The sequence below is a fragment of the Sylvia atricapilla genome, chromosome W (assembly GCF_009819655.1).
Source record: "Sylvia atricapilla isolate bSylAtr1 chromosome W, bSylAtr1.pri, whole genome shotgun sequence".
NCBI lineage: Eukaryota > Metazoa > Chordata > Aves > Passeriformes > Sylviidae > Sylvia > Sylvia atricapilla.
This window is the reverse complement of record NC_089173.1, coordinates 3,165,377-3,192,962: the sequence shown is the minus strand read 5'-3', so window position 1 is coordinate 3,192,962 and position 27,586 is coordinate 3,165,377. Positions and strand designations below refer to the sequence as shown.

The 27,586-nt window shown below is 43.8% G+C and overlaps 1 protein-coding gene across 4 annotated transcripts in view; it reads right to left on the bottom strand.

Annotated features, from left to right (window-relative positions):
* Positions 1–26,485, bottom strand: part of LOC136373377 (zinc finger protein 131-like) — a 33,832-nt gene extending 7,347 nt beyond the window's left edge. Inside the window, exons 1-6 of one of the 4 annotated variants that reach the window (XM_066338287.1) lie at positions 26,360–26,485; positions 22,730–22,868; positions 18,225–18,326; positions 16,407–16,551; positions 12,381–12,741; positions 12,056–12,278 (exon numbers count right to left, since the gene is read on the bottom strand). In XM_066338287.1, the coding sequence (XP_066194384.1) occupies positions 12,056–12,278; positions 12,381–12,741; positions 16,407–16,551; positions 18,225–18,326; positions 22,730–22,853 (955 nt within the window). In that variant the 5' untranslated portion in view covers positions 22,854–22,868; positions 26,360–26,485. Of the gene's footprint in view, positions 1–12,055; positions 12,742–13,669; positions 14,120–16,406; positions 16,552–18,224; positions 18,327–22,729; positions 22,869–26,359 lie in introns of those variants that run through there. The other 3 variants (XM_066338285.1, XM_066338286.1, XM_066338288.1) reach the window with 3 other exon arrangements.
* Between the last annotated feature and the right edge of the window lie 1,101 nt (positions 26,486–27,586).

Here is a 27,586-nt window from a genome sequence, read left to right as displayed (position 1 = left end):
TCAACATTAGTGTATACAAAGTGACACAATAAAGGAGGTATTTAAATAATACAAAGTTTTGTTTTCAAGAACAATGACAGCTTATGCTTAAGAGCCGAAACTAAGCTCCAGAAAAAGAAGTTGGCACAGAATGACCATGAAGTAACAATGCATTGGTATTAAAACAAACCAAGCCCAGAAACTTTAATTCAAAGTAGTATACTGTTATAATCATCATTAAATAGTAACAAAGAACAACTGCTGTCTCTGTTTACTAATTTCATCATGCACAAATATAATGAAATTCAAGGAAATCAAAGTACAAAAAATTAGTAACAGTGTGTTTCTTATAAGTCTTGATAATTTATCTGTGGAGGTACTGATATCAACATCACTACTGAAACAAACTATTTAATGAACTCCAAAAGATGCTGAGACATTTCATTGAGTAACATAAGAATCTATTCTAGCTCAATTCAGTTTAAAGGCCTGAGTTTCAGGGATGTAGTAATTATTGACAACTGAGATGGAAAGCAAATAAACCTGTATTTTGAGAAATAAAGATATTCAGCAGCATCTAACTAACTTTTGAAAAGAAATCCACAAGTAGCCTATAATTCTCACTACTACACCCAAAAGCCACAGAAAAATATTAAATGGAGGGAACATTCCCCAATGATTAAAAAAGGCTACATTTTTGGAAACTTTCGTACAGGTAATGCAGAGTATGCTGAACTGCCATCTTTCTCACAGATCAAAAATCACAGATATTGCACGAGCAACCAAATACATTGGTGAGCCTAAAGAATACCCCAGGTGATCCCCAGGAGTAAAAAACTGGGCAAGGAAGGCAAGAGACTGGCATGGCTGAGTGGGGAACTGCTGGCCAAACTAAAGGGAAAGAAGGAAATGCACAGGCAGTGGGAACAAGGACTGCTATTCTGGGAAGAGTATAGAGATGGAGTTTGGTTGTGTAGGGATGGTGTGAGGAAGACCAAGGTGAAGCTTGAACTGAACCTGGCAAGGGACACAAAGAATAACAGGAAGGGCTTCTACATGTCTGTCAGACAGAAAAGGAAGGTCAAAGAAGGTGTTACCTCCTGATAAACAGTGCTGGAAAACTGGTAACAATGGACAAGGAGAAGGCTGAGGTATTCAACTTTTTTGACTCAGTCTTCAATGCCAACCTCTCTTCCCACACCTGCTGAATGGATGGACAGCAGGATGGGGTCCCTCCCACTCTAAGATCAGGCTCATGATCACCTGAGGAACCTGAATGCACATAAGTTCGTGGGACCTGATAAAATGCATCCCAGAGCCCTGAGGAAATTGGCTGATGTAGTTGCCAAGCAACTCTCCATATTTGAAAAGCCATGGCAATCAGGTGAAGTCCCAGGTGACTGGAAAAAGAGAAACATTGTCTCCATCTTTAAAAAGGGTAGAAAGGAGGACCCTGGGAACCACCACCCTGTCAGCTTCAGCTCTGTGCCTGGGAAGATCATGGAACAGATCCTCTGGGAAACTGCGAAGGCACATGGAGGGCAGGGAGGTGATTCAGGACAGCCAGCGTGGCTTCACCAAGGGCAAGTCCTGCTTGACCAAGCCAGTGGCCTCCTCTGATGAAGTGACTCCATCAGTGGACAAGGGAAGGGCTACAGATGTCCTTTCTGTGGACTTCTGTAAAGCCTTTGACATGGAGCCCCACAACATCCTTCTCTCTAAATTGGAGAGAGATAGATTTGATGGGTGGACTCTTAGATGGGTAAGAAAGTGGTTGGACAGTTGTCGTGGTTTGACATTAGCCAAAGGCCAGGTACCCACAAAAGTCATTCACTTACCTTTTCTTGCTACAGTTGGGCAGAGGAGAAGGAAAAAAATTAACAAAGGTTGAGGTAAGGACTGGGAGAAAAACACTCTAAGGGCAAAACAGGTTCAAATTTAAAGGTATAAAGTAAATTTATTATTAACAGAGTCAGAGGAGGATAATGAGATGTAAAATAAGCCTTTAAAACATTTTTTCCCCCTAGTCCTTCTCTCTTTTCCACCAATAGCACAGGGAGACAGGGCGTGGGGGTCTTGGTCAGTTTGTCATTCAAGATCTTTTTTTTGTTCGCTCAGGGAGAGGAGTCTTTCCTATGCTGTGGGGTCCCTCCCATGGGCAAAGTCTTCCCAAAACTGTGGTGGCATGGGTCACTTATCCACGGGGTGCAGTCTTTTAAGGCTAGGCTGCTCTAGTTTGGAAGCAAGGGTCTTTTCTCTCTGTCTGTAGAAGCAGGGGCCCTCTCTTTATTCGGGTTTCTTACTAGATAACAGCCTTCTCTGGTATCCATCCACTCCAGCATGAGCACTTTTCTCATGGGCTGTGAGTGGATTCTGCACCTCCCAGGGACTTCATGCATTACAGGGAGACTGTTTCACCATAGTCCTCACTACAGCTTTTAGATGAATTTCGGCTCCAACACTTGGAGCACCTCCTCCCCCTCTTTCTTTTCCACTGACCTCGGTGCTGCCATGTTTTTTCCTCACATGTCCTCACTTCCTCCTTTTCTCTGACTAGAAGAAAAATTGCTGCTCGTAGGTACCATTGCCAACAAGTTTCACTAATTCAAAGATTCCTGCAGGATCCCGCAGCATCGAGGAGTTAATTTCATTCAGGTTCCGCATCGGGGAGTCCCCCGCCACGTTTTTGTCGTCAGCCATGTGGCCCTGCTGCCACCATGTGGGCAGTGGCGGCCACCACAGCACTGGCGCTATTTAATGCCTGTCTTCAGGTGGGGTGCTGGAAAGGAGAAGCCGCTGCCCGCTGCCGCCGCCCCTGTCCTTTTGCCCACAGGAAATTGTAAGAGGAATGGGAAAGGAAAGAGCCATTTTCAGCCTTTGGAAATAGCTTCTCTCAAGCATAAGGGCAAGATATCAATCTTGTGAAATCCCCAGGAAAGTGGACCACTGAGGATGAAGGTATCCAGTACTTGAGAGAACTAGCAGTGCTGGAAGTTGTCTATAGCGATCTAAAGAATGACAGTGTTTCTAAAGATCCAGAGGTGATCCCTAGTACACTCACCATATGGAGGAAGGTGATTCAAGGTGCCCCTGCATCATATTCCAGCAGCTTAGTATCACTTTATTATCCGCAAATGGATACACCAGCTGTAGAGGTGGCATCCTCCTGGCTCCAAAATGCAGAAGAAACTCTGGGTACTCCCTCACCCCTATGAGTCAGTACCCCTACTTTTAGGGGCAGTCCAAGAGATCGCTCCTCTCCAATCCTGGTCAGAAGGAAGGGAAGCCACAAGAAAAGGCCACGTTGATGCCTTAAATTTTAGTTTTCGTGTTTCTCAGATTCTGTGCTGCCTAGGGGTGTAGTTCTGAGCCTCATATTAAGTGCTAGCCAAGCTCTCTTCACAGAGTAGGTAGACCAAACAAATCCTTTTCCTGCTGAAGACCAAGGACAACGAGTACAAGTTTCAGGCCCAAACGCATAAACAATGGTGGACTGAAGAGAGAAAACAAGAAGGATGAAACTTCACAACCTGAAGCTGTAATTGGACAATTAAACCCCAATATGCAAATGGACCAAAACTTATAAAAGTGTAAGACCTCATGACCAGTCATCCATTTTGTGACCATTTTAATTCCACCTTGGGTGTAGCCCTGGTCAGGCTATTGTGCTGCCCAAGGTATACCCTTAAAAGCCTTTCAGTAAATATCAAGGCACAAGAGTGCAGAACCTATCTGGATCTCTGGAGTGACAGGGGGATGCCAGGAGTTGTCTGTAATAGAGGCTGAGGTGAGCTTAACAGGGGACAGATGGCAAAAGGACCCCATTGTGACTGGTCCAGAGGCCCCTTGTATCCTTGGCATCAACTACCTCAGGAGAGGGTATTTCAAGGATCCAAAAGGGTATCGATGGGCTTTTGGTGTAGCTAAAGTGAATACAGAGAAGATCAAACAGTTATCCACCCCGCCTGGCCTCCCAGAAGATCCCTTCAGGATTGCTGAAGGTAGCATTGCTGCAGGCAGGAGACCAACAAGTACCAGTTGCTACCAGGACAGTGCACCGACAGCAGTATCGCACAAACTGAGACTTTAGAAGTCCTATCCATTAACTAATTTGTCAACTTGAGAGCCAAGGAGTAATCAGCAGAACCCACTCACCCTTTAACAGCCCCATATGGCCTGTGCAGAAGTCAAATGGGGAATGGAGGCTGACAATGGACTATGAAGGCCTGAATGAAGTCACGTCACCTAAAAGTGCTGCCATACCAGACATTTTGGAACTCCAATATGAGCTGGAGTCAAAAGTAGCCAAATGGTATGCCACAAGTGACATCGCTAATGCATTTTTCTCAGTCCCTCTGGTGGCAGAGTGCAGACCACAATTTGCTTTCACCTAGAGGGGTGTCCAATACACCTGAAACTGACTGACCCAGGGGTGGAAACACAGTCCCACCATCTGCCATGGCCTGATCCAGACTGCCCTGGAACAGGCTGGAGCTCCAGAACACCTACAATATATTGACGATATCATTGTGTTGGGCAATATAGCAGTTGTTTTTGAGAAAGGAAAGAAAATAATCCAAATTCTTCTGAAAGCTGGCCTTGCCATAAAACAAAGTAAGGTAAAGGGACCTGCACAGGAGATGCAACTCTTGGGAATAAAATGGCAGGATGGATGCTGCCATGTACCTACAGAGGTGGTTGACAAAATTGCAACTATGTCTCCACCAGCTAATAAGAAGGAAACACAAGTTTTCCTGGGCCTTGTGGGGTTCTGGAGAATGCACATTCCAGGTTACAGTCAGCTTGTGAGCCCCCTCTATTGAGTGACCCAGAAGAAGAACCACTTTGAGTGGGGCACTGAGCAACAACAAGCTTTTGAGCAGATCAGACAGGAAATAGCTCGTGCAGTAGCTCTTGGGCCTGTTTGGACAGGACCAGCTGTGCAAAATATACTCTCCACTGAAGCTGGGGAGCAGGGCCTCACCTGGAGCCTCTGGCAAAGGACTGCAGGAGAAACCTGAGGTTGACCATTAGGGTTTTGGAGCTGGAGTAATTGAAGAACAGAAGTCCACTATACTCAAACTGAAAAAGAGATACTAGCAGTTTATGAGGGGGTTTGAGCTACCTCAGAAGTTGTTTGGACAGAAGCATGTCTCCTCTTGGCACCGCGATTGCCCATCCTACATTGGATGTTCAAAGGAAACATTACCTCAACACATCATGCAACCAGCGCTACATGGAGTAAATGGGTAGCATTAATTACACAAGCCTGAATGGGAAAACCCAATTTTCCAGGAATCCTAGAAGAGATTTTGGATTGGCCAGAAGTCAGAGATTTTGGAGCATTGCCTGAGAAGGTGACTCATGCCCAAGAAGCACCACCATATAACGAGTTACCAGAAAACAAAAGAAGTTATGTTTTATTTACTGATGGATCCTGCTGAGTGATAGGAAACCACTGGAGGTGGAAAGCTGCTGTGTGGAGTCCCACATGACAAGTCATTAAGGCTGCTGAAGGGAAAGGTGTATTAAGTCAATTTGCAGAGGTGAAAACCATTCAGCTAGCCCTAGAGATTGCTGAGCGAGAAAAGTGGCCCATACTTTATTTCTATACCAACTCCTGAGTGGTGGCTAATGCCCTATGGGGATGGCTGCAGCAGTAGAAGAAAAGCAATTGGCAGTGCAGGGGTAAACCCATCTGGGCTGCTGCATTGTGGCAGGACATTGCTGCATGAATAGGAAACATGACTCTGAAAGTACATTATGTAGATGCACATGCACCCAGGAGTCATGCCACTGAGGAGCATCAAAACAATGAATGGGTAGATAAGGCCACCAAAATTGGTATAGCTCATGCGGACATAGATTGGGAAAGAAATGGCGAGCTATTTATAGCCCAATGGGCCCATGAAACATCAGGGCATCTTGGAAGGGATGCAACATACAGATGGGCTTGTGATGGAGGGGTGGACCTGACCATGGAAGCTATTTCACAGGTTATCCATCAGTGTGAAACATGTGCTGCCATCAAGTGAGCCACACGAGTGAAGCCTCCTTGGAGTGGAGGGTGGTGGCTGAGTTTCCAGTATGGTGAAGCCTGGCAAATCGATTACATTGGGCCATTGCCATGAACACACCAAGGCAAGAGTTATATCCTCACCATGGTAGAGGCCACAACTGGCTGGCTGGAAACATACCCAGTAAACCATGCCACTGCCCAGAACACTATTTCAGGTCTTGAAAGACACATTTTGTGGCGACATGGAACCCCAGATAGAATTTGGTCAATGAGACTAATTTTTAAAATAATCTTAGAAACTCCTGGGCAAAGAGACATGGCATTCAGTGGATATATCATATTCCCTATCATCCACAGGCCCCTGGGAAGATTGAAAGATATAATGGGCTGCTGAAAACTATGTTAGGGGCATTATACAATGGGACATGAAAGCACTGAGATGCAAACTTAGCAGAAGCCGCTTGGCTAGTCAACACTAGAGGATCTGCTAACCACCCTCATTCTGCCCAAACTAAGCCCTTAGACACTGTGGAAGGAGACAAGGTCCCTGCTACACATAGGGAAGTGGCTGGGGAAGTCAGTGTGGATTTCTTCCCCCATGGAAAAAGGCAAACCTATTTGTGGGATTGTCTTTGCCTAAGGACCTGGGTGTACTTGGTGAGTGATGTGGGAGGATGGGGAGACTTGGTGTGTGTCTCAAGGAGATTTAACCTTGGGGTAAGAATAACCTATAGTATAAGTTGTATGTTACAGAAGGTAAAGTAGCAAGAGGGACATGAACTGACGAAGAATGAATTTTGCGAGGAGCAAGAAAATGCAATGATCAACAGGGATGGTGGTGGTGCTCTATTCCAGCTGGTGGATGCCCACAGTGCTCAACCATGAACCATCAAGTGTACTATTTCTCCTGTCCTGACCCCACATTCTGATGGAATGGAGACCACCTGGAGGGATGTGAAAGGACAGGGGATAGTAGTTAATAAAATGTATGTTTGGTATAGAGATAGTTTAAGGATCCTAGTAATGAGAGTATATAGATTATATGGGATCCAAGCATGACGCAAATGGTTTGGAATAAGGGGTGGAGATTGTATTGGGTCTGACCAAGGTAAAGTTCACAGCCCTTACAGTGCTGTGCTTTGCATTGCTAGCGGGAAGGGTGTTGATAACAGACCAGTGCTTTGGCTACCGCCGAGCAGTGCTGCCCCTCTGACATTCCTTCCTCCATCAAAGGGGATGGAAGTGGCAAGATCCTGGGAAGGGACACAACCAGGCCAGCTGACTCAAATTGGTCAAAGGGATATTCCATACCATATGACATCAGCTTGGATATATAAGCTAAGGGAGAGAGGAAGAAGGGGGGCATTCATGAGTTTTCAATGTTTGCCTTCCGGAGGAACCACTACATGTGCTGAAGCCCTGCTTCCCAGGAAGTGTCCGAACATGGCTGCTGATGGAAAGCAGAGACTGACCTTTTTTATCTTTAGCCCATGTGCATGCAGATCTCCGCTTATTTCTTTCTTTTACTGTAATAAAACTGCCTTATCTCATCCTGCTGGTTGTTCTCCATCTCCTCTTCCCTATCTCAGTGGGAAAGGGAGTGATAGGAGACTGAGTGGGCACCTGGCACCCAGCCAGGGTCAACCCGCTACACAGTGTTTTTTAAACTCTTCATTAATGACACACACAAAGGAGTAGAGGGCACCCTCAGTAGGTTTGCAGATTACACCAAACTCAGTGGTGCAGGTGACACACCTGAAGGACAGGGCCATCCAGTGGGACCTGGACAAGCTCAAGAAGAGGCCCATGGGAATCTCATGAGGTTTAAAATTATCAAGTGCTGGTGCTGCACCTGGGTTGGGACAATCCCCAGGATCAATCCAGGCTGAGGGATGAACAGATCAAGAGCAGCCCTGTGGAGAAGGACCTGAGGGTACTGGTAGGTGAGAGGCTGGACATGCCCCGGCCATGTGCACTGGCACCCAGAAACCCCCTGTGTGCTGGGCTGATCCCACAGTGTGGGGAGGAGGGGATTCTGCCCCTCTGCTCTGGTGAGACCCCATCTGCAGTGCTGCCTCCAGAACTGGGGTCCCCAGCACAGAAAGGACATGTACCTGTTAGAGCGAGTCCAGAGGAGGCACCAAGATGATCAGAGGGATGGAGCATCTTTCTGTCTTGGAGTGAGTTATGATATACTATATGATAGAATATTTCCTGATCCTCTGCTTTATGCCCAAAAAATGGTTGCTGTATCTTTTAAGGCAAGGGACTGGATGTGTGTGGGGCTGGGGGTGAGGAGAGCCCCTGTTTCTGTGCAGGCATTTTTAAAAGCCTTGCTGTCCAGGTTTTCCACAGCTCAGGGGATATCGTGAGAGGTGTAAGCGTGGCCTGGGACCTGGTCAGGGTGGGGCCTGGGGCCCTCTCACTCTCTTCTGGTTCAGGATCGAGGTGGTGGCTGCATGGGGACACACTAAGTGCATCTGGCTTGAAATACTGTTGCCCTGTGTTTTTTTCCTGGCACTGTGACCAGGGCCTGCCTGCTTGCTTTCCCGCTTTCCTGTTGTTCAGGAGCCCAGAGCCAGCGCATGTGGTGCCACCTGGGACCAGGACCATGTCCCACCGGATCCTGGTCTGCAGTGTGGTGGCCGTGGCTACTCCTGTGTTAGACTCCAGGACTTCAATCTGCCACAGTTTCTACACTGCAAGCCTGCTCGTTTTTTCCCTGTTTTTCAGCCGTTTGGAGATCCAGAGCCAAGGTGTGGGAGGCCACCAGGACTGGGGCTGCCCCTGCCAGGCCACTTCTCTGCACAGTAGCCTGACATTGCTACCAAGCCATGCCCACCTCTCCAGAGTGTGCCAGCTGCCAGTGGGATACCAGGACCAACTGCTGCCCATGAGCTTTGCAAAAGGAGCAATCTCCTGTCCTCCTCTTTGCCTGAGCTCCCACCACCTGAAGAGGTTGCCAAGCTCGTGTCAGTGTCCCCTAAAGTCGCAGGGAGTCACTGCAGCCTGTCTGCTCTGCTAGGAGCCAACAGTGCCCCCTGCCGGTTGTGGTTGTAACTACACCAGTGGGAAAAAATTACTTAACAGGCAGGAAAACTTCTGTTATTGCTTTTGTTGTTGTTTGTTCTGTTTTATATATAATATCCATTTATATTATATTATTTTATATTAATTTATATTTAATATATCATTATATTATATTATATTGCATTGTATTGTATTGTATTGTATTGTATTAGCCAGTAAAGAACTGTTATTCCTGTTCCCATATTTTTGCCTGGAAACCCCGTAATTTTTAAGTGATAATTTGGAGGGAGGGGGTCATCTTTTCCATTCTGGGAAGATTCCCATCTTCCTTGGCAGACATCTATCTTTTAAACTGAGACACTTTGCTATGAAAGGCTGAGGGAATTGGGATTATTCAGCCTGGAGAAGAGAGGCTCCAGCGTGACTTAATTGTGACCTTCCAGGTCCTAAAGGAAGCTGACAAGAAAGATGGAGAGAGACTATTTTCAAGGGCCTGGAGTGAGAGGACAAGGGGAAATGGTTTAAAACTGAAAAGGAGTAAGTTTAGATTAGACACTAGGAAAAGCTCTTTACTGCAAGGAGGGTGAGGCCCTGGCACAGGTTTCCCAGAGAAGCTGTGGCTTTCCCATTCCTGGAAGTGTTCAAGGCCAGGTTGGACAGGGCTTGGAACAACATGGTCAAGTGGAAGGCACTCGTGGCAGGAGGGGCTGGAATGAGATGAGCTTTAAGGTCCCTTCCAATCCAGGCCATTCTATGATTCTATGAATATTACAGAACAAAACTCACACCACAAACCTTTACCTGCTCTGCGATCTGGTCACATTTAAAGAGTTACTTGAAGCAAGGCACTGCCCAGTTAAGGACAGATTTATTCTATTTTTACCCAAATTCTTCAACAATCTTCGTATTCTGCCCAAAGTATCTGAAACTGACAATTCAAAGAAAACAGTGGTAATATCCAAAGGCCAAAAAGACATTGTGTGACTTCTTGCACAGTGCAAATCAATGCTGTGACTTCAGCAGCAGCAACAGAAAACAGAGAGCTTATCAGCCTGCCTCTAGCTTGAGAAGTACACTGTCAAGCTGGGAACTGAACTCCTCTGCTAAAGGTGACAACTAGCTTCTCTTCCTCTGGGTGTCATTAAACTATGAGTTTAAAAAAATCTCACTTAGATAAGACTAAAGAGGGAGGGTTCTTGGACTGATCTAACAATTTTTTTCCGTTTATGAGAACAGGTGAGATTTCACTTGCCAATCATAAGTAACTCACAGGACAGAAATTGTGATCTTAGTCCAATATTTTGCTGGATCTTTATAATCCTGCAGCCACCGGACGGGGACTGCCCAAAATAAATATTTTTTAACCTAAAGGCATTGATAATAACACAGTGACTTCTATTTGCCCAGTATGTAAAGAAATACCAGGGAATTCACCCATAACCATAAAGCTGCCATATCATTATTTAATTTGGTTTAGAGAGAAATAGTAAGGTTGTTGGGATTTTTCATTTGGGTTTCTTTCTTTATTTCTTCCCCAGAAACACAAAGGTAGGCATTTATCAAATGAACTTCTTGGGATCATTTATTCGTGGTATGTAAATAGAGTCCATTTATTCACTCCTATGGAAGATTTCATTTGCAATTCAAAGTACACTTCCTGTGAAACATATTTTGCATTCATGAAGAACAGCAAAGACCTTGATGAATTTTGCTCAAGAAGTTTGTATAATCTGCATACAAATTACTTCAATTACAGAGTTTTCAGACATATGCTGATGCATTTGGCTGCTTCAAGCATATCACTGGAACTGGAAGCAATTAGATTCCATGTGTGATACTTGCATCAATAAATATTTAGAAAGTACTCTGCACCTCTCGTGATATGCTAAGTTGCTTCATCCCTAAAATCCTTCTGTCACAACAGCAACAAATATACTGTTATATTTGGCTTATTCTGTTAATCCTCCACAAACTTTTCTCTGAAAAGACTTTTGTTAGGTAGCTTGCATTTGGCTTGATCATAATGGATAAATACTCCCTGCTTCATAGGGAAGAAGGATTTGCCAAAGAGTTTTCATAAATGCAACTTTTAAGGGGCTATTTGGAGTAGATTTGATGCAGTGTCATATGCAGATACAAAGAAGTTCCAATTAAAAGGCTTTTGCAACAGCAAGCTACTAAAGAAATAAGACTGCTACCCTCTATTAAATTCTTACTGATGATTCATGACTGACATATTAAACAAAAACATCCAAAAGATCAGGACAACATATATTTTACATTCAGAGAGCTATCTATATAATACTCAGTACCTATTCAGATAGTACAGACTTTTCAGTGACATGAAGAAATATCATCTTAACCTCCCATATTATATAGAAGAAGCACAAGTAATTTTGCACTCAAAAGATACTGTTCAGATTTCAGAGGCAGTTTTTACAGTAACAAAAGTCTACTACAGTCACTAGAAATGTTTTGTTGCGTTAATTACCAAAGAAAATGAAATCAGATGAGATGTCAAGAGCAAGGGGGTACTTTATGCCTAATGCATTAATAGGCATTTGCTCATTTGTTCTGTTAGTAAAAGAAACTCTTTAAAATGTATATTCCACTGAGAAGCTCATGGTTTAGATCATATTTCAACAGAAACATTTACTAATAGAATTGTGAAAATAAGAGCAGCTCCTCAGTTTGGTACTTTTCAAGAAAAAAAAAACATGCTTTAAGAAATTATTTTGAAAGAAATATTTTAAGATTTAATAGACTGAAAAGAAAAGCTTCATTAGTGCTTTCTGGTTTAAGGCATGTATTTTTAACCATATCAATCCCTCAAAGTTTTTATCAATGTAAAACAAACAAAAAAATTAAAAACCAAACCAGTATTTTAGTTGCAACCACAAGCCAAGTATTTCTAGCACTCAGGACTCATGTATTTTCTTCAGCATACTTTCTATTTCCCCAAAGCATGCAAAACCCCAAAATGCTAGACCCAAAGCCACAAGAACAGGACCATATCAGTGTTCTTACCTGTGTGCTTTCGGAGATGCTCTTTAAAATGCCCAAAGTGATCAAACTGCTTATCACAGTATTGGCATATGTGTATTTTCTTGCCAGGTCTTTGCTTCTTGCTAGCACCCCCTTCATCAAGGTGGTGACAGGTGAGGTGTTGTTTCAAAGCACTCTCTCGTAGGTAGCTTTTATTGCATGTGTCACACTTGTAACTCTCAGCAGAGTGTGTTTTCATGTGTTCCTTAAAATGGTAAAACAATTTAAATGAACGGTTACATTTTTCACAGTGGAATAAATTCTTCACATGCAACAGTTGAAGTTCCACAATTTCAATATCTTCTACCTGTTTGCATGAGGGATCAGTTGTACTACCACCTTCTTCTTGAATCTGGCATTTTGTCTCTCCTTGACGATACTTACTGGTGATATCTGCCAAAAGAGCTAAAGCAGATTCATCTGATGTACCTGTTGTATGTATGTACTTTATAGATTGCTCTGCAGAAGCTACTTCAAGTGTTTCAATGCTGCCATCTTCCACTTCAATCGTCCCTTCAGCAATCTCAACCTCAATTTCAACAGGCTCTGATTCTGCAGATGGCAGTGTTTCTGTGATAACATTAGACGTTTCAGCAATCTTCCTCTTTTTTGCTTTATTTTTACCTTGCCTTTGATTTGATTCTAAGGGTGATGAATTTTCTTTGTTCCTGCAAAACATTTACATAAACATAGTTAAGATCCATAAGCACTTACATAAAACTTGCTGCCTGATGCTGAGCTTCTGAATTAAACACTAGCTAGATGTTTCTCAAAGAAGCTGAATGATGAGTGACCACATAACCTGCACCCATTTCAGATGTTAATTTGTCCTTAATCTATACTCCTTAGAGCTGTAGAACAGCACAATTAAAGCTGAGGAGCCTTTAACATAAGGTTATTAAAGTGTTTTAAATGGGTCCACTTCAATGATACAAAGCACCTATCAAGAAAAAAGGCCAGTTAGCCTAATGACATAGGTTTATATAAGAAATGCAAAATTCTGTACTTTGGCCTGCCTACTCAGAAATAAGATTCAAGTTCTTCCTACACTATTCACCTCAAGCTCTGGAGTGCATGAAATTGCTTGCAGCACTTACAGCTTCTTACAAAACACTACAGCTGTGACTTCGCACAATGATTATTATAACATTTTGTACTTCAGGAAAACACACAGCTAACAGTTGTAGTAAAAAAGAAAAAAGCCACTGGGATGTGAAAAGAGTATTTTAATTTAATTTATCTGGGCTTAAGCACAGTTCCCAGCTCTGTTCTTTTCCTTGCACCATAAATATAAACCCCCCTTCCTCCAAGATGTCAGAGATAGCATCCCATCTCAAACACGAACAGAGCTGACTGGGTGTCTCGGTTTGGAGACAAATTCTAGGAGAAAAACGCTCTAAAATTAGTGGTTTTCTCTAAGGAGAAAGGGCTTCAATAACTCCCTTTTCTTCTGCCAATGAGAGAAATAGATACAAGGGGATGGGGATGAAAATGAAAAAAAGGTTAAACTATCTATTAACAAGGCAAGATACTTACAAAGCACAGGGAAAAAAAAAAAAAAAAAAAAGAAAATTGAACTTTACACCCCACCCCCACCTTGCCACGTGGCTGAGAGGCAAAAAAGGCGACTGCCTTTTGTCTTTGTCAGGGCAGGAGAGTTCACAAAGCAGCTGGGAACCTGTTGGATTTCTGGCGAGGGTCGTCTCGCAGACGGCGAAGTTGGTGGAGTTTGATGTCCCTTCTTTTGCTGCCTCGGTCTTTCCAGGGTTCGGACCGGCCGGAGCCGCCCCGCAGGCTCCCCAGGCAGAAGAGAAAAAAACCAAAACTACAAAACCCAAAAAAAAAAAAAACTCTGCCGAAAGGATTTGCCAGTGAAAAGACTCCAGGCCAGGGCAAGGAAAAAAAAAAAAAAAAACCAGAAGCTCCTCGCCTAAGTTAGCGAAAATTAATCCAGCAAACAAGTCAACGAAGTAACAATCGGTGTAGCCACCAACCACGCCGGAGAGTGAGAGCTTGAACAGAGCCCGCGCAGGAGCCCCAGGCTCCCCGCCCCACGCCCCGGGTCCATCTTAAAGCTACAGCAGTTGTTTCCTGGGCATAAAGCAGACAGGAAATAAAGCATCATCATAAAATCACCCCTAGACACTGGGCCAATGCTTTCAAGTCACACACATGATTATTCACAGCACTTACATGCTGGAGGTTTAACTACTAATTATCAGTTTTGAAGATGAGTGGCTATCTTCCCCTCAAATCAGACTGTAATCAGAGTAATTTGTACCTTTACCTTCCTTTGCAGCCTGATAAATCCTTTTATGTAACCTACTCCCTATCACTTTCAGGTTTTCTAATAATAGGTGTGATAAGGTTTTTCTCCAGTATCGGTATGTCGTACAGCAGAGATGTGTGGCTAATGACCTAATGCAGGATACAGCTTTTTAAACTGCACCTTATTATATTCAGACACAGGAAGACACAGCGGCTAAACTTAAGAGTTTCATCTAGGCCATATTTCTGATGCCTAGAAGGTGACAGTTACTTTGTACATTACTGCAAGGAGCTCCAGGGCCATGTACAAAAATAATAATCTGCCCAGCAAAGAGGAGACTACTGTCCTTGAGTACATTGTGTGGCTCAGGTGTGAAACTGAATGAGGATACACACATACAATACACTGTACCTCAAGGAATAACAGCTAATTGTTTTTTCTTTCAAGTCTAGATTATGTGCTGTGCAACTCTGATGCATTACACAAATGGTTAGTTCTGTAATAACCTCTAGCTGAAGTTTCTGATGCTTGCCCCTTTTAGTCAAAGCTCAGCTAGAGGCACTGTATTGCAATTTGTCCCCTTCCTACTGTGAAGGAGAAAACTGAGACTGACAGTGGTACTCGTTTGTTCTTCTAACCAAAAACACCCACCCAAAAATCTATGAACAATGGAAATAATTCTAAGAATAGACTGTTTTACACATGTGTGTGTTAACATTTATTTCCTTGTAGCACAAGAATTACAGCATTTACTAGTGCTGCATAACAAACAAACATTATACATTAGTGGGAATTAATTGCAGACTAGACAATTTAGCTTGACGGACTGATCTGAATCCTGGTTAAACAGCTCTACCAGTGTACAGAGACTCAAAGTGATACCAATTAGAACACAGTTTTTCAGTTTCAAGTGTCTTAAATTTCTCAAACAGACAGCAAAGGTCTGCTTTTCCCTAAATGAAAAAAAAAGTTATTTTGGTGATACCATGTTTAATCTCAATAATGTCAAAAAAGGGTATTGTTGGGGTTGGAGAGTAGAACTAGAAATGCACAATCCTATCTTTTCTATTTAAAAACCCCAGCATAGTTATTGAGCTCTGCTACCAATCAACAGAATAACTTGATTCTAAAAAACAAAAAAAACCACTGATGTTGAAAACCAAGTTTCCAGGGTACCATGTCATGGAGGTTTTGTTTGCATGGCTACTAGAGGAACTCAGTGTCAGAGCCACTCTCCTTAGCTTAGTGTGTCTATGGGGAGATAAAGAAGAAACAACAGTCTTTCCTTAGCTTGAACACAAAGACCTTTCAGCATGTCTAGAAGAGAAAGCAAAGATAACCCTTATGCTGGGAGTTATTTATTGCCCCTCCTCCTGCTTCATGACAGAAGAACAGTACAGCATACAGAAGAAATGAGAACATGACAGCACTTTGTGAAAGAGAAGGAAGGGGAAGAAAAACAGCATGATGGGAATGGCACCTGCTTTTCTCAGGTTGGAGTTTTGTAATGGATTGCAGTTCCTTGTACTGGATAAAAGGTGCTACAGCAACATTTGATTAAGTACTGATCCCACATAAAACCAATTATAACAACTACATTTGTTCAAGAAGTTTGAGAGACTAAATTTGCAACAAGAAGCTTTAAAATCACTGCCTATTCTCTTGAAAGCAGAAAGCTGCGTGAAATCAAAAGAGCAGTGCAAACTTGTTAATGTGGTCTAATTACCTGAGAGATATCATCACTGTACAGCCAGCTGTCAGTCAGGTACAGGCAGTCAGTATAGAAGCCTGGTATTAGTTATCACAAAGTCACAGCCCTACAATGTCTGCAACTTTTACCAGCCATGTCACTTGTTGTTGAGTTCTAGCCCAAAGAATGTGACATTCATTTTTTTAGCTTGTATACTTCTGACCCATATATTATAGTAGAAGAGTATACGATACCACATGAGTTTAGGAGGTTTCAGGATAAAGAAGAGCACTGCAAAATACTGGCAGCTCTCATACAAGGATTCTTAAGACTCTACATTTCAGTGTTGGGAAGTAAGAGGCTTATATGTTTACCTGATTTCAAGTGCTTTGATAGCTTCTAACATCTGTAGATACTCAGCTGCTTTCCAAACATCATTTGCTTCTTCCTCACCTTGGACCATGAGTTTTGCTGTATAGGTGAACTCAATTAGGTGACGAAATGCCATGTTACTTACACCTGTTTACAAGCAAAAAAACCAGCCTCTTTTAACAATTCCTCTGTCTTTTACACTTGCCTGCTCACACTGCTCCAATAGCCAGTTTCAAGAAGATGCCACCTTTGAAAGGCTCACATTGGAATAAGTCTACTATAGAAACAGGTGAATCTGGAACAACTACAGTCATTCCATGACAAAGATAAAAAGAAGGATAAAATGGACAAAAATCTACTTGTATAAAATAAAAAAGTTCAAATTTGAACATAAAAATATGATCTCTCTCTCAAGAGATCTCTGAGCAGCAAGTTATTAGAAGCTGCATTGCTCCAGGAAATTTCTTCTTACCTACCAGGAAGATATTGCTCACATCTATCCTATTCTTGCATCCCAGGGAAGGTTTTTTTTTTTTTGTTTTTTTTGTTGTTTTTTTTTTTTTTTTTTTTTTTTAAATTTTTCTTCAGGGGACATCTTTTCCAGTGGCAATAGCTACCTGTACTGGTTTTGGTTGGTACAGATTTAAATTTCTTCATAGTAGATAGCATGGGGCTATGTTTTGGATCTGTACTCAATCATAGAATGGTTTGGGTTGGAAGGGACCTTAAAGATCATCTAGTTTCAACCCTCTGCCATGGGCAGGGACACCTTCTACTAGACCAGGTAGTTCCAAGCCCATCCAACCTGGGCTTGAACACTTCCAGGCATGAAAAAGCCACAACTTCTCTGGGCAACCTGAGCAGGGTCTCATTATCCTCACAGTAAAGAATGTTTTCCTAATATCTAATCAAAAACTACTGTCTGTCAGTGTGAAGCCATTCCTCCTTGTTTTGTCACTCCAGACCTTTGTAAATGGTCTCTCTCCATCTTTCCCATAGACTCCCTTCAGGTACCAGAAGGCCCCAGTTAGGTCACCCTGAAGCTTTTCTTCTCCAGACTGAACAATGCCAATTCTCCTAGCCTTTCCTCATAGCAGAGGTGCTCCAGCCCTCTGATCATCTTGGTGGCCTCCTCTGGACTTGCTCCAAGAGGTCGATGTCCTTCCTGAGCTGAAACAGTGTTGATAACACTGATGTTTCAGTTACTGCTGAGCAGTGCTTAGACAGAGCCAAGGCTTTTTCTGCTTCTCACACTGCCCTGACAGCAAGCGGGCTGGGGGTGTGTGGGCAGTTGGTAGGAGACACAGCTAGGACAGGTGACTGCAACTGACCAAAGGACTATTCTAGACCATATGACATGCTCAGTATATAAAGTGTGTGGGAAGCAAGTGGAGGGGCCACTGCTAGGGGATTGGCTGGGCATTGGTCAGTTGGTGGCAAGCAATTGTTTTAATTTGCATCACTTGTCTTCCTTGTTTTTTTTTTTTCCTTTTTCTTTTCTCTTTTACTTATAATTTCTACAAAATTACTATTTATTTTTAATTATTAAACTGGTTTTATCTCAATCCACGAGTTTCTTTCTCACTTTTACACTTCTGATTCTCCCCTCCATCCCACTGGTAAAAAATGAACCAGCCTGGCTCTGTGGTGCTTAGTTGCCAGTCAGGGTTAAACCACAACATTAACTCACAACTCAAGAGCTGATATCTAGAAAGCTAATCAATATGATCAAGCATGCATTTAAGCCCACACCAGGGATACATTCATTTTGAGCATGGGCACACAACACAGAAGGTTTTAATTTGTATGAATCAGACTACCTTCAATCTCCACCAAGGGTTCCTGAGTGAAATCTTGGAAGAATTTGTAGAAGAACTGGCTACAGGCAGCAAGAACAGCCTTATGAGCTTTGAAATGGTGACCTACAGAGAGACAAAAAATTTGGTTTAGGATAACACCTTCTTTACTCACGGTGCAGAATAAGTGCAGATGCAGAGAAGAGAACACCTGCAGAATCATCCAGTCTACAAATCTAGTCCAGCAGCACATAGTCACTTAGCATGTCTCCTTGTAACATGTCATACCACTGCAGCTTGCCTGTCCCATCTTATGCAGATCCTTGCTGACATCAGTGACCTTGTTGAAGCTCTACAATTCAATCAGCTGAAGGACTCACTCAAGAGTGTTTCTCTTTTCAAATATTTAAGTTGTGGGAAATTCCTGTTCAAACTTTTTCCTGTGTGTCTTGGGCTCAGCTCTCAGATTTTATACAACCTTGTTGTGGTTTGACACTGGCCAAATGCCAGGCACCCACAAAAGCTGTTTGCTCATCTTCTCTTGCTCTCAGTTGGGCAGAGGAGGGGGAAAAAAATTAATGAAGCGCTTGTGATTTGAGATGATGTACTGTTTTTGCACAGCCTGGTTTTTGGTAGCAGGGGGGCCACAGAAGTGGCTCCTGTGGGAAGCTGCTGGAAGCTTCCACCATGTCCAGCAGAGCCAATGGCTGATGGCTCTGAAGATGGACATGCTGCTGGCCAAAACTGGGCCAATAAGAGAGGTTGGTAATGCCTCAGTGATGACATATTTAAGAAGAAAAACAAAACAAAGTCACACAATTTTTCTTCTAGTCAAAGAGGAAGAGGTGAGAACGTGAAGGAAAACAACTTGGTGACACCAAGGTCAGTGGAGAAGGAGGGCTAAGATTCCTCTGCAGGCCATGGTGAAGACCGTGGTGAAGCAGGTTGTCCCCCTGCAGCCCATGGGTCCATGGAGGATGCAGAGATCCACCCACAGCCCATGAGGGAGGTGCCCATGCCAGAGCATGTGGATGCCTGGAGGAGGCTGTGATCCAGTGGAAGACAGGTAGAGAGAGAGGGTCCTTGCTTCCAGGCTGGAGCAGCCTGTCCTTGGAGGACTGCACCCTGTGGAAAGAGTGACCCACGTCACAGCAGTTTTGGGAGGACTTTTTGCCCGTTGGGGGGAATTCACATTGCAGCAGGTGCAGTAAGACTGCTGCCCATGAGAGTGGACCCACACTGGAGAAGTTCATGGAGAACTGTCTCCCATGGGAGGGACCCCATGGTCTCATAGGGGAAGGACTCCTCTCCTGGAGCAGCGGGAGAAAGTCTGTGATGAACTGACTCAAAAACCCCCATGCCCTGTCTCCCTGCACTGTTGGTGGGAAGGAGGAAGGGGCTGGGGGGAAAAAGGTGTTTAAAGGGCTTATTTTACTTCTCATTATCCTCCTCTGATTCTGTTAGTAATAAATTCACTTTGTACCTCTAAGCTGACCCTGTTTTGCTCTTGAAGTGGTTTTCTTCCGGTCCTTATCTCAACTCATGAACCCCTCATTAATTTTTTTCTCTCTTCTGCTCAGCTGTGGCAGGGGAGGGTGAGTGAGGGACTAGATGAGGATTGGGAGAAAACATTCCAAGGGTAAAGCAGGTTCAAATTTAAAGGTATAAGGTAAATTTATTATTAACAGAGTCGGAGGAGGATAACGAAAAGTAAAATAAGACTTTGAAACACCTTTTTTTCCCTCCCAGCCCCTCCCTCTTTCCCATCAACAGTGCAGGGAGACCAGGTGTGGGGGTTTTGGTCAGTCCATCACCCAAGATCTTTTTCTGTTCGCTCAGGGAGAGGAGTCTTTTCTCTGATATGCCATGGGGTTCCTCCCACAGGAGACAGATCTCCGTGAACTTCTCCAGCATGGCTCCAATTGCATGAGCAGCAGTCCTGCCAAAATTGCTGCAATGTGAGTGCCTGCCATGGGCAAACAGTCTTTGTGAAACTGCTGCAGCATGGGTCACTTGTCCACAGGGTTCAGTCCTCCAAGGATAGGCTGCTCTAGTTTGGAAGCAAGGGCCCTCTCTCTGTCTCTGGAAGCACAGGCCCTCTCTCTCTATTCAGGTCTCCCACTAGACCACAGCTTTCTCCAGCATCCACCCACTCTGGCATGAGTACTTCTTTCATAGGCTGAGAATGGATCTCTGCATCCCCTGTGGACTTCATGGGCTGCAGGGGGACAGCTTACTTTACCATAGTCCTCACCATGGCCTGCAGACGAATCTCAGCTCCGGTGCTTGGAGCACCTCCTCCCTCTCTTTTTCCACTGACCTTGGTGGTGCCATGTTGCTTTCCCTCACATGTCCTCACTTCCTCCTCTTTGACTAGAAGAAAAACTGCTGTCCATCAGTACCATTGCCAACAAGTTCCACCAGTTCAAAGATTCCTGCAGGATCCTGCAGCACCAAAAGGTTGATCTCATTTAGGTTCCACACCAGGGAGTTACTTGCCATGTTTGCGGCCAGGCGGCCCCACTGCCACTGCACGAGCAGTGGCGGGTGCCATGGCGCTGGCACTATTTAATGCCTCCCTTCATGCAGGGTGCCAGGAAGGAGAAGCCACCACCACCACCCCGCCCTTCTGCCCACAGTGCGGCTAGCTAGGGGCAGCCAGGCAGGCAAGGCTCACTGCAGGCTGCACCAAGATGGCAGCGGCTGCAGCGCCTCACCAGCCCTGGAAAAACTGTTGTGTGCTGTTTTGATTTTCTTGGCAAATATGTCATCACAGAGGCATTACCAACCTCTCTAATTGGGCCAGCAGCATGGCCATCTTCACAGTCATCAGATTGGCTTTGTTAGACATGGTGGAAGCTTCTAGCAGCTTCTCACAGAAGCTACTTCTGTGGCCCTCCTCCGCTACCAAAAATTACGCCGTGCCAAATCAACACAATGCTCTCCTTGGATTTTGCTGCTTTTACATATGGATGTATTTAATCATCTTTTCTGCCAGCATAAAGATCCCTGCAGAACAAAATTGGTTTAGCTCTGTTCTTCCTGTTTGCCAGACTGTGTATTCCCATCACGGTGTTGCCTTCTCCCTGGTGCAGGCATGAACATCCAGAAGGCTCCGCAGGACAGAGGTAAGAGAACCAACATGTATTAGAACTACACAGCTGCACAAGAAAACAGTTTTGAGCTCAACACATGGATTTGGTAATACTAGACCAGGAACAAACATTCAGGGTAAGTTTTGTGCAAGTGTTGTCATTGAAACTATGGTGATTTGAAAAAATAATTTTTTTCTTCATTTGCTTACTTTTTTTCTAATCCAGGCTCTGTAGGTCCCTTTTCTTTCAAGTGAATTCTTGCTATCCTTTTAAGGATCAGGTGGTACTCCTTTAGCTAGGTCTGTCCTAGTGGACACTGCCTATTTTCACTGAAGTGCTCATCCATTCTAAGACATGTTCAAGATAAGAAGCAATCTTAGGTGAACTATCAGATACCACCTTTTCTAATGAGATAATAATCATTTGCATCTCCATCTTCCTTTTAAAATAATACTTATGTCTTTAGAACATGTGGAAAAATATAAATGAGTTGTTCTACCCTATTTTAACTATAGATTAAAATAGTAGGCAGATACACAAGAAGCAAGAAGGTGACCTTATTTCAAGTTGTTTTTTTTTTTTTTTTTTTTTTTTTTTTTTTTTTTTTTCTTTTTAAATAATCAACCAATATTTGTACACATTCAGCCCCTTGTTCAGAAGGGGCTCCCTACTCTCCCCCTCTACTCTGCTCTCATAAAACCCCACCTGGAGCACTGCATCCAGGTCTGGAGTCCTCAGCACAAGAAAAATATGGGCTTGTTATAGCAGGTCTAGAGGAGGCCACAAAGATGCTTACAGGCTGAAACACCTCTCCTTTGAAGACAGGCAGAGAGAGTTGGAGCTGTTCAGCCTGGAAAAGAAAATGCTTTGAGGAGACCTTAGAGCACCTTCCAGTGCCTAAAGGGGGCTTAAAAAAAAAGAGTGACTTTTTACATGGGCAGATAGTGGTAGAACAAATGGGAATGGTTTCAATCCAAGAGATTAGAGATTTAGATCTAGGATTTAGATTAGATGTTAGGAAGAAATTCTTCCCTGTGAGGGTGGTGAGGCCCTGGCACAGGTTGACCAGAGAAGCTGTGGTTGCCCCATCCCTGAAGTGTTCAAGGCCAGGTTGAATGGGGCTTGAAGCAACCTGGTCTAATGGAAGGTGTCCCTGCCCATGGCAGGGGGTTAGAACCAGATGAGCTTTAAGGTCCCTTTCAGCACAGGCTATTCTGGGATTCTATAAAAAGCAGAAACAAAATTATTAATCTCTGCTGGAGACTGTTCAGCCCAAGATTAATAACTGAAACTCTGCAAGCAACTCACAAACAAATACAGAGCCAAGAATGTTAGCAGCCCAGTTTGACAGTTGACCTGTGACAAACCCAACAGCTTCCCAGCATAGCTCTCAGAATTCTCAGGGTACCAACTGGTTCTCAGGTGTATACATACCATCAACAATCAGTGTTATATCTGTAAACTGGTCCTGCTCACGTTGTTCATTCAGTCTATCCAAAATAACTTTATAGTGGTCAGGGAATTCCTGGATACATTCCATAATTTCTTCGGCTTCCATGACAAAAGGATTAGTCTGCAAAAGATGCAGTAGAACAGTAAGAATACTGTGCCATTTAGAAAGACTATGCACAGTCAGCTTATCATACAGACATGAACTAGCACTTTTCAGAGACTACAAAACCAATGGAAACATCAAACTGTCTTGGTAACAGGTTTACCTGATTTTAGCTGTCAGGTAGGAAATATGAGGGTTAATGAAGTATGGCCTAATTATACGCAGTTTATAAAGAGTTTTTTTCACTTTCCTCTAAGAAATTCCTTTCAGTGGGGGGAGGGAGTGCCAAGACCTGCCTTCTTCAGAGGAGACAATTTCAGAATGTTTCCTCCTAACTTGTCTCAAACCGAGACAGCATGAAGAAACAGTCAAAGTTGGTAAATGCATTTCGTTATTCTACAAATTCAGCAAGGACCCACCTCCCTCAAAGCAAATACTGCAGGGGTGTAACATCTCCACAGCTAACTGTTCTCCATCTTGGCAACATAATGTCAATCTTTATAGTTACTTCATGCAATTCTACCAATCCTCTTTGTGAAAGAATGGTTCTAAAATTTTTCATAATTAAGTCACATTTTGTATCTAGTAAATGTTTGTATCTAGTAAATGCAAGATGTAATAAAACAGCACTTTTCAACTTCTGGGTACACAGGAGTTGCCATTTAATGTGTTGTCACACCCAGGAGCAAAGAGCTTCTTATTCACCCAGTCTTCTTACACTTCTCCCCTTACAAGGTGAAATATTCTTTGCCAACTTTTAAGAGACATATAGGCTTGTAATCTCATGGGTCTTCCTCTCTTATTTATACAACAAACACAGCTGGAGGTGGGAGTTGCAGAGATCCTCCAACTTGAAAAACTAGCAGAAGTCTATGCCTGCGGATGAGACACAGACACAGAGGGTATGCTGCTGATGCAAAAGAATCTCTGGAGAGAGTTCAAATGCTTCAATGAAAGCATTTTACAAATTAACTCTGGGCAAAATTACTTTACATCTGTGCAGCAGCACTCATCTTCAACTTCCACATTCACATGGCTCACACTGAGAATGACACAGAAAAAGCAAAGACATTTCAAAGTCACATTAATACAGAAACTTTGTTTCTTGTCATAGTCTCACTCTGAAGAACACATGGTTTCTGAGAGAAGATGGTCATTAGGCTTGAATGACTTATAGTGAAGGGTATGTCTCAAATTCCTTTATTTTTGTACATAGTATGGACAAAAGGAAGAAAGTTAGGAGAGCTGCTACTATCAAACCAAACATTGTATATAGAAATGGAAAATTAAGGCGCAGCTAAGAAGCAGTTTTCTTTAGAGTGCTACAAGAAACTAGACAGCAAATATTCCCTAACTTGTGCAGATTTTTTGTATGTGATTGAAATTGAAAAGTCCTGAGCCGATGCCACCATGCTTGCTAACACCCCTGTGCAGATGTGTAAATTCTACCTTGCTTCCAACAAAAACATACTGAAGAAGAATTACCTGGTTATGATAAAAGCAAAGTTATTGTCTTATAACTAACAGACATCAGGTAAAGGAAATTGTGGAATTCCTATTTTTGCCACAAAACACATTCTTTCTTGCATCTCAGAAAAACTGTCCCACAGAGAAATCATTTGCCAAGAGATGGAAAAGAGCAGAAGGAACTGCTTATGGAAGTCTAGTTTTATCTGCTATCACTGCTTTTCCAAGCAGATACTGAAACACATAGGATCTTGTGAGGGCAAGAGAGAAAGTGAGGTTGAAGGAAAAGAACGCTGCTGCCTTCCCCTCATCTGTAATGATGGGTCTAAGACATAATCAGCATCTTTCTTCTATCCATCATTCCATAAAGTTTCATGTAGAAAGTTGTCAGCCATTTACTTCACTGTTTAATTTTTCTTGCCCACTTTTGATATATTGTACATTGATAGATTACTTGCAGTTAAAAGTGTAATTCCCTAAAAGTTAAACCAAAATTTCAACCTCAAATCTTATTTCTACCTATCCAGAATTTACTTCCAAATTGTGTTTATAGGGAGATCTTACATCCCCAAAATAACAGAGCAAGCCCCCCAATCGAAGAAATTTTAGTTTCAGTCTATATGAACACTAAAAATCACAAATAAAAAAAACAACTTATGATAATTTATTGTCCTGAATTAACACAAGACTGATAAAAAAAGTGAATTTATCACCCATCTAAATACGGTTGCAGCATTCATTGAATCTTCTCATTTCAAACTCAGTGGTATTGCAGAAGAAAGCACAACAGAACAGCATATGTTCAATGAGAGTATGACTACTTTGGAGCAAGAAGTGAAATGCAGTCCTCAGAGAAAAAACAAGATGCTAAGGAAGGAAGACAGAAGTGATCCAAGTTGTCACATGCAGGCTCATTTATGAGTGATGAAAACTGGATTAATTCAGTTATTTATCTGGATTTTTCAGTAGACCCAGTTGACTACTGACTTAACCTTATTAACTTTTGACATTAGATGCATCTCACAATATGCACACAATTGGATTATTTTTCTTAAAAATCTACCTCAATGAAGCCATCTTATTACTTCCAAACTCCTGGACTTCAACAGGAACTCCTCTTATTTCAGGCAAAAGATATTTGTTTTGTCTATATGTATTGTACACAAATGCAGATAGGCAAAGCAGACAACACAGAACAGCAGACTGAGCACTGGCCAAACCCCTGCCATCTCATTGTAGCCACATCAGGAAAGGAGAATGAGGGGTGTTTGGTGGGTAACAGCAGTAGTTGCTTCAAAATAACACAGACATGAGAATTTCTTGTGCACTTTTCAATTTATTTTTCTTCAAAGATAGCAACCACAGAGCAAGGACACGAGCCAGCCCATCAGTTCCCTCTCAATTACATACAAGGCCTCGCTATCGCTAAGACAGAGGCGACCAAGGCACCTATGCCCTAACAAGCAGGGCAGGGCATACATTGGGGTGTCGCACTTCCAAGAGGCAGAAGAGGCCTCACGTTGTCCACAGCATCTGAGAGGCGGAACTGCGACCTGCCGCCAAAACCCCTTGTAGTTCCCGCCGGCCCGAGTCTGCGCGGAGCTCTCGAAAGCGAGGCCGAGGCCCAGCCCTGTCAAAGCCCCTCACAGCCCCGCGGACAGCCACAGCTCCACTGGCGGGCGCTGACAGTAGTCTGCGCGAATCCCGCCAATCGTAAGGCGGCAGCAGAGCCCGCCTCAGGCGGAGAAGCAAATGTGCATCCGCCGAGTCTCAGAAACTACCAGAGGGCCTAATCAGCGCTAAGTGCCTGCCGGACACGGGCACGGATATTCCGAGAGAGGTGTGCGCAACCGCCGACAGGCGCATGTATCTCACAAGGGCGCCCCTGAGGAAGGGACCCAAACAGTGCCGGCCCGAACCATGCGTTTAGCACACCGCCACCTCATTAGTCGTTATTACGTCATCAAAGGGCGCATTAAATCGATTCCTTTTCAATTCCCGGCCTGGTCAAGCTCTGGAGGCAGTTCTGGTGGGTAACTCACCGTGAGGAGCCCCTCACCCTGTCGCGCTCGCTCTGGCGTTACCGCTTCCTGCTCCCCTGCACGTTGAAAAGCGGGGCAGGCGCCGACCAATCGCTACTCGCATTCCCGGCCTGCACAGCGTGCGGAAGTGACGGTAGGGTCGCCTTTCACATGACAGGGTGCGCAGGTAGCGCGGGGTGTGGTTCGACCACTTGGAGCATTCTGAGAATTGTAGTCTGGAATTTGTGTATGTGTTAGCACCGTATGGCTGCGGGTGGGGAGCAGTCGTTGGGGATGGGTGACGCCGCCCTGAGGCGCCGCAACCGGCCGAGTTTGGCCTGGGAACGGTGGGGGGAGGCGGCAGGGGGGCTACTTTCCCCTAGGATTGGCTTGCTGTTGGAACCCTGGAGGCTGAAAATTTCAGGTTTTCTGAGCTGAGGGGTGCTGACCCTCAGGCAGGCACCGCATTTGACTTGAGGCCTTGGAACAGGCTTCTGAAATTGTGTGATAGCACAGGGGTTGTGGGTGTGTAGTTACAGTGGTGTTGTGTCATCGCACAGGGTGAAAACTTAAGTTTGGGGTTTTGGTATATAGTACTGTGTATGGGCCAAGATGGAGGATTCAGAGTGTTGTCTGAGTTCTTCTTAACCTTCTTCCGTCTTCTTCACAGATTTGGGTGGCTTTTTCTTATTGGGTGAAAGACGTCTGTATTGCGAACCTCAAATAGTCACTATTTGGTCAAAAGCATAATTAATATAGGTGTCACTTTGCTATTGGGTAACTATCTCTTAAATAGCTTTGGTAAAAGTTAGAAGCTCTCCATTTTGTCTTGTTTCTCTAACTGGCAAGTTTGAGCTCATGCTGTAAATACTGTAAATAGATAAGATATAATAAACAACCAAGACTGAACTCGATTCTACGTTTCCTTTGTCTTTCATCCTGACCTTGGCCGAGATAAAGCAGGCAGAACTGTTACAGCTTGCCTCCATGTCGCTACCTATATCCGCAGGGGAGCAGGTAGTATCCACGCGGGGTGGGGAACTAGTGGCTCCGACGGTTGTTTCGCGCAGTCCCGGTCCTGAATTGTGGTGGGAGTCCTAGCGCCGGCGGGTGGCCATTGCGCCTGGCAGGACGGTTGGCTGTGGGAGGGGCTTTGTTCCGCCCCTGGGAGGAACACGAGTGCTTTCTGAACATGAAAGAAAAATGCGATTTAATTCATCATTAGGATAAGATTAAACACCGTCTTTT